Source organism: Limulus polyphemus, unplaced genomic scaffold (genome assembly GCF_000517525.1).
Source record: "Limulus polyphemus unplaced genomic scaffold, Limulus_polyphemus-2.1.2 Scaffold2914, whole genome shotgun sequence".
NCBI lineage: Eukaryota > Metazoa > Arthropoda > Merostomata > Xiphosura > Limulidae > Limulus > Limulus polyphemus.
Genome location: NW_013668524.1, coordinates 1 through 7,279, shown reverse-complemented (window position 1 = coordinate 7,279; position 7,279 = coordinate 1). Strand labels below are relative to the sequence as shown.

General features: G+C 31.1%; 1 protein-coding gene across 4 annotated transcripts in view; it reads right to left on the bottom strand.

The window, feature by feature from the left end:
• LOC106468202 (glucose transporter type 1-like) overlaps nucleotides 1-5,847 on the bottom strand; it is a 63,855-nt gene extending 58,008 nt beyond the window's left edge. For all 4 annotated transcript variants that reach the window (XR_002612585.1, XR_002612586.1, XM_022396540.1 and 1 more), the window contains exon 1: nucleotides 5,738-5,847. Coding sequence is in view for 2 of the 4 variants with exons in the window: in XM_022396540.1 (XP_022252248.1) it covers nucleotides 5,738-5,821 (84 nt within the window). In the remaining 2 variants the exon portion in view is untranslated. The remainder of the gene's footprint in view (nucleotides 1-5,737) is intronic.
• Between the last annotated feature and the right edge of the window lie 1,432 nt (nucleotides 5,848-7,279).

Below are 7,279 nucleotides of genomic sequence, written 5' to 3'. Positions count from 1 at the left end.
ACGGGTGAAACTAAACTGTGTTAGTGTGGAAATTACATGCAACGTAACGTTGTAAATTTGCTCTGAATCTGATTACTTTCGTCAGGATTGTTCTTTAATCCTAGGGTGAAATTTCTAAACAGTATTAATAACACACCATCATTAAGAATGAACATTAAAACCGAAGACATGCTTGCAACTGAAGGTATCAACATTCGAGTTAGTTTAGATTTCTTTTCTTTAGCTGCAAACACAGAACTGTTATGATCTCTCAATATTTATATGATGAAGATATATGAAATTTCCGAAGGACTTAAAAACAACAACGGGTTTTGCTGTTCTCTAACTATATCAACATTACCCCAGCTTCAATATGAAAATACGATTTCATTGGATCGCTGAAGAAAGGACTGCCTATTGAAGAATGGGAATGTTACGAGTTTCAACTCCTCCTACAAGCACAAAAATCACGATAGTTAGAGTATAATTATATGATAACTTAAAAAAGAATATAAATTAATATCTTAGTTTGATATATATATATATGTATAATTCCTAATTTTTTAAAAATGTATTTAGCACGCATGTTAATATTTACTGTTAATCCTAATTTATTCGTAATATAAAACAACCTTTTTGTTTGATTACAACTTCATGTTGTTTCTAAGAACATTCTAAGCTAAGTCAATGTCACTAAAGTACGAATAAATTAAAATGTAGATGTTTTATTCAATTTTTATATGTTTATTCACCAGTAAGCTTGAGTGCTCATAACACTAAAATTCGGGATTCGATCCCTGTGTGCAATTTTGCATTTAAACGAAAAGAAGAAGCAAACAAATTTAAATCTGTAGTGTATAAAACATACATTAATGTAGTGAAAATTAATTTCCACTCATATTTACTGATTCATCGCAATTACTGAACACTACTAAATGAACTCGGATCAGTTAAAATCTGTAGTTAATATACAGGATGAACATTTTATTAATTTTTACGGTTAACTAGGAATAACGATTACTATGAACAGTACAGAATTGTTTTACGCACTTACAACGTTAACATCATGGGTTCGATTCCCTTTTGCCTTAAAAAAAGAAAACAATTACTACATAAAAATAAAACTTTTTTTTACGTTTCTACAGTTAACCTTTTATTGTTTCTTTCGACTGTTAAAGCTTTACAAAAATAATAATACTCATAATAATATGGTTGCATGAAATATCCTCAATCAACTTAATACATGTAAATGAAATACTATTGTGCAAAAACATGGTTTTATACTCATCAGAAGTGGAGATATTTCGGAGGCAAACTATTAAAATGCTTATGGTAAGTAACTGAGTTCTTATTCTTTTTATAACTACTTTTCAAAGTGCAAAATTATTGAAAATATCGGTTTCTCTATGAACTTTTAGTTGGCTTAAAGTTTTTAGTACTTTCTAAATGTTTTTGATAACAAGTAGTGATTATTTCCTATCATGACGTACATAAGTTATATCAAATTAATGAGAGAATATTATTTCAAATACATTTACAAAAAAAAATAAATCTCAACGTTAATTCGTTTTTTACAAAGGTGTTAAGATATCTGACTATACGTATTGAAACAAAACCCAGACATAATGATCTTAATAAACTAATTTTCAGCCCGATTGCTTAATCTAAATACAATCCTGAGAAAATAATTAGTTATTCTATAATACTTTTACCATAGTAAGTGTCCAGGAAGTGACTACTAACTTCGATTCAGCTGGATATATTTAATAATCACATAAGCCAATTTACATAAATGGCTTAATTTATTTTCGAAGCTGATACAATATTTAATAGATACTACTGTTGTTTGTCACACACAATCTTGATATTATTATCGCACTTACATAAATAGAACTATACAATTTCTGTACGAATTTTAACTAAACTATGAATTTTAGAAAGTATATAATAGTATTTTCTAAATGGTTGTCATGTGTTTCATTAGATGTTGATATAGATGCGAAGTTTTCGTGTATATATTACATTCTGTTTAATTATTGGTGTTCTTTGCGTTAAGATACTTTCGTGAGCTGTTGTTTTAAAACATTTTATGAGGGTGTAACCTTACTGTGGCTGCTTCTAAGTGTTCAAGTTGTTCAGAAGAAGTTAGACGTGTCAAGAGAAAAAAAAATAAGTTCGACCCAAGTCAATTCGAAACATTGTCTTCATTCACAAAGAAAAGACTACAGTTACGACAGAGAACCCTCTGACCTAAAACACCACTGCGATGAAGTTAAGCACCAGGGAATAAATAATGATTTGAATTTGACAAAAGCTCAGAAGCTCAGTTTCCACAAGCTTCTAGAAACACCTTTAAATCAACGTTGTTCTCATGAGAACGAGAAGAGAAGAAACTAGAATTATGGCATTCCCGTTCGACCACATACCTGTCATGTTCCCTGATTATTGCGCCTTTTGTTCTGTTTGAGGATAACACTGAAAGCCGAAAACCGTGTATAGTGGAGAGTTATGAAGGATTTGTCAAGATGTGGTGTATAAGATTGCCTCTGCCTACTTCGCAGAAGTTTGTTAAATTGCAGCGTCGGGCGGTAGTGCGTAATCATAGCTATCAGACTGAGTAGGATTGACGAAGGAGAAAGTAGCTCAAAGGACAACACAAGACCTGGAACATCGTGTTTATAAAGTTATTTTAACTCGCAGTAACAACCAACGCTGGGTTGATCGACTCCTGGTTGTGAAGCAGAAATGCTATTCACGGTAACAATAGAGGGACTTTGTGATCCAATAAATATATAAGACAACGTGACTCAAGATTCAATATTTAAATTATTGGATTTCGTTACTAATAGGGATTAAAAGAGCGAAATCATAGTCTCTTTGGTGTTATTTTTATCTCGTATTTGTCGATAGATCGTAAAGTATTTGAAAATTGAAACATTTCCTAAAGAACTAAAACACTCTTGAAAAATTGAAAGCACTTATTATTATTATTTAAATGAATTTGATGTGATTAAAAAAACTAGTTTCATGAAATTGATATCCGTAACAACTCCGACTTACTCAAGTAGTAATCCCAGACGTCATTAACGTTTCTGTAATGTTAAATTATAGTTCAGGCTTACTGACTGATTATTTCATTAAGACATTCAAGTCCTGCTTAAGATTTACTGACCGGCTAAGATACTATGAGTATTAAGCAATAACTTAGGATTACTGGCTAATTATTTTATTATCAAATTCAAGTTCTGGTTAAGTATGACTGACTAAAATACTATTAGTTTTAAGCAATTACTTAGGCTTACTGACAAGTTATTTTGTTATTACATTCAAGTTCGGATTAAGGCTTACTGAATGATTAAGATACTATTAGCATTAAGTTATGACTTGGGCTTATTGATCGATTACTGTATTCAAGGCTTACTGACTGATTAAGATACTGTTAGTGTTAAGTCATGATTTAGGCTTAGATTCAATCCGTGTTCAAGACTTACTTTGATTAAGAGATTTACTACCAAGTTATGAGTATTATTCCCTGCCTAAGTTAATATTAGTACTAGTTTTTATTAAGTGATGCTGCCTGTTGTTACTGCATGTACGTTCTTATAAGGCATATCAATTTGGTTAAGTTTTCTATTTATATATATTTAAACTATTTTTATAATCAATCTACCCATGAGGAGGTAAGGATTTTGCACAAGTCCCCAAATACTGTTTCTAGATATTATTGAAAAAGGGTAACCCAGTCTAACTTGATAAAATTGACAAGTTTATTTCCTTATTATAAAATTATTTTTTGTTAATCTAGTAACCTGCTGTTGTAATAATACTGATAATCGTACAGTTTAAAAGATCCATAATTTGTTATAAAAATAACCATTTACACTCTGTTCTTTGCTCTTTTTTCTGCTCTTAAGTTTCTAGTTCAGTTCGCTCTTCCACTGTGATGTTGTATCCAACAACGTTAATTAATAATTTTTATCACTGCTGCACTGAACGTCGAAAGTACTGAAAAACAATAGGCCTAATGTTCGTGATCAAAAATCATATTAAACTTTAAATGTTTATATTTTCTCCCACGTTACATTTAATCTGTTCATTATAGATTTCATATAAGGAATGAAAAAATAAAGCGTTAGAGATAATTTTTGTCTGCCAAATGTGCAGTGTAATAAAACTGTCAGGCCTATTAGCTTTCAATGTTTCTCTAGCTATCGGCGCTCCCTTCATGGCTTTATTAGTTTTATAAAGATCTCGTATCGCATATATAAAATGAGTGTTTCGAATAAAATTTTGGATGTCATAGTTCAGCCTAGCTGATGAGTTCTATTATTGAAGGAAAAGTCTCCCGAGCAATAACTCGTGGTATACATATATATATATAAAACATGATCTGAAAAGGGAGTTTTACAAAACCTTGAGTTGAAATCCTTAATGGACAAATTATGAGAAATGTAGAAAAATTTTACAGTAGAGTCTAATATTATATTATTGTTTTTAGGTATCCTGTGTACTATAGATGACACATACACCCCTAAAGGCAGGTAATGTTAAGGTGACACATACACATCTGAACGTTAAGGTGACACATACACATCTGAACGTTAAGGTGACACATACACGTCTGAACGTTAAGGTAACACATACGCATCTGAAGGCAGGTAATGTTAAGGTGACACTTGTCTAGGATTTAGTAGCAATACCTAGCTTCAAAATGACTTGAATGTCATCAAATATTAAATCATGAATACATTATTATATCAGTTTTTAAATATGTATTAATGTTTTATTTTCCAGAACTAAGGCTTTTCAGTACGCCATATTATAGCTTTAATACCACATTATTGTAAACTAAAACAGTTTGAACGTACCTAACTTGATACAATTGACAAATTTATTTCCTTATTATAAAATTATTTTTTTGTTAATCTAGTAATCTGCTGACAGATTTCTCTAGAGTTTCAAACATTTTTTTTTGAATAACTATTTGAGTGAAAATTGAAAGTAGAAATTAATACTTGTTACAAATTTTCAGTTCAAACAACCGTATATGTAATTTTTAATAATTAGATATTTATAACTATCTAAAGTATGCATGATCTTATGTACATTTGTCCAAAGGGTTTAGGTGCTCCGGTGATTTAGCGGTAAATCTGAGGGCTTATAGCGCTAAAAGTCGAGTTTCGATCCCGTGATGAGCAGACCATAAATAGTCCATTATGTAGCTTTACACTTAACAACAAACAAACCAAAGTGTTTTGAATTTAGCCCTATAATTTCGTAGCTACGCCCGTGTAGCTCTAAAGTATATAACATGAGCTTGTTATTTATTAATGGCAAGGCCATATGCTGTTTTTTTACAAAAATAAAAGCCCCAGTCTCACCCCTCTCCAGTGGCTCGGCAGTAAGTCTGTAGGCTTACGACGCTATAAATCGGGTTTTGATATTTGTGGTGGGCAAAGCAAAGATATCAATCTCATTGTGTAGCTTTGCGCTCAACAAAAACCAAACCAAACCAAAATAAGAATAATAATTTCAATTTCACTACTTATTTATTATTGGATTTAAAAAAATAGTTGCACGAGAAGAAAGTTTAGTTGTTTTTTTCTGTCAGATTATTAACTTTTATTGACATATCTTTATAAATGTATATGAAATATTCCAAAAACGTTGCGATTGGCCTCCGGCAAGGTGCATGTGTCACCTTAAAATAGCCGAAAGATCATGAAACATATATGTTATAACAAACCGGTTTCATTACCTTTTGCGGGGCGTTGATAACTCCAGTGTTGTAGCCAAACTGAAACATTCCAAGGACGGCAGCAATAATGGTAAACACCAACATACAGGTGAGACCCTCCTGGAAAACAACAACAAAGGTAATATATATATATATATATATACACACATAACCTTTCAAGTTAAAAATCATAAAAATTAAACCCAAAAAATATTAACCTATTGGAAGAAACATTAATAAAATATCTTAACATTATGAAAAAAGAAAAATGACTTTAGAAACACGTCATTTTTAATTTTTCGTTTTAAGACTTGGTGGAACAGCGATAAGGATACGGACTTACAACGCTCAAATACAGGGTTCCATTTCCCCACGGTGGTCACAGCAGATAGCCAAATGTGGTTTTATTCTAAAACAAACAAACAATTAAGACAGGATCTAAGGTATTAATTGAGAGATGAATTGATATGATTTGACCAGCGGATCTTTAGATCGTTTTATGATGAAAGTGTTTTGTTCTTTGTAAGATACACAAAACGTAGCGGTACTTTTATGATCAAGGTACTTTGTTCTTTGTAATCTATTTTATAATGTCTACAATATTAACAATATCCTGATTTGTACATTACTTTCTTGTATGAGTTGCTTCTCCTTAAATATATAGTTAAAACAATAATTATTACGGTGTAGGTGTCTTGGGTTGATTTAACACACAAAAATACGTGAAATGCAACCGGAAACGTTTGAGAAAAAAAAAATACAACAACCAATAACAGCCAAACTGTTACTTAACTGATACACTATGTAATATCTCATAACCACATGAACAGAATGATGCAAAAAGAGTTATTCCAAGTTGCTTTATTTTGCTGTGTTCATGAGGTATCACCTGCTTTTGAGCTAAAGCTAAATTTTGATTTTTTTTCTTGCTCAAGCGTTTTTGGATAGATTATTATATACAAGCATGAGCTGGTTTTTATGTAAGCCAGTTTTTAAAGGAAATTCTGAAACTCTGTTGTTTGTTTTTTCACTTTTTAATTCATTATATTTCTTTCAAATATTTCGTGTAAGATTATGTTCATTACATGAAAGTTTTAGCACTTCAGAATCTGATGTAATCAATAGCGCAGTGTACAAACGCATGTAATTTTCGCTACTTCTGAAAATTATGTGTGTGGCTTTTTTCTGTTGTTTTATTAGATAATTGTGAAATATGATTAGTATAATCACAGAAATTCACTTGATTTAATTGGTTTTATAAACTCCTTTTTTTATGCTGGGTGATGGAGGAATGAAATACTAGGAATTTAGTCATATATTAGTTGAACGTTTTTATGATCAAAGTGCTTTGTTTTTTGTAAGATACACAAAACGTAACAGCATCCTTATAACCAAAGTGCTTTGTTCTTTGTAAGATACGCAAAATGTAATAGCGCCCTTATAACCAAAGTGCTTTGTTCTTTGTAAGATATGCAAAATGTAATAGCGCCCTTATAACCAAAGTGCTTTGTTCTTTGTAAGATATGCAAAATGTAATAGCGCCCTTATAACCAAAGTGCTTTG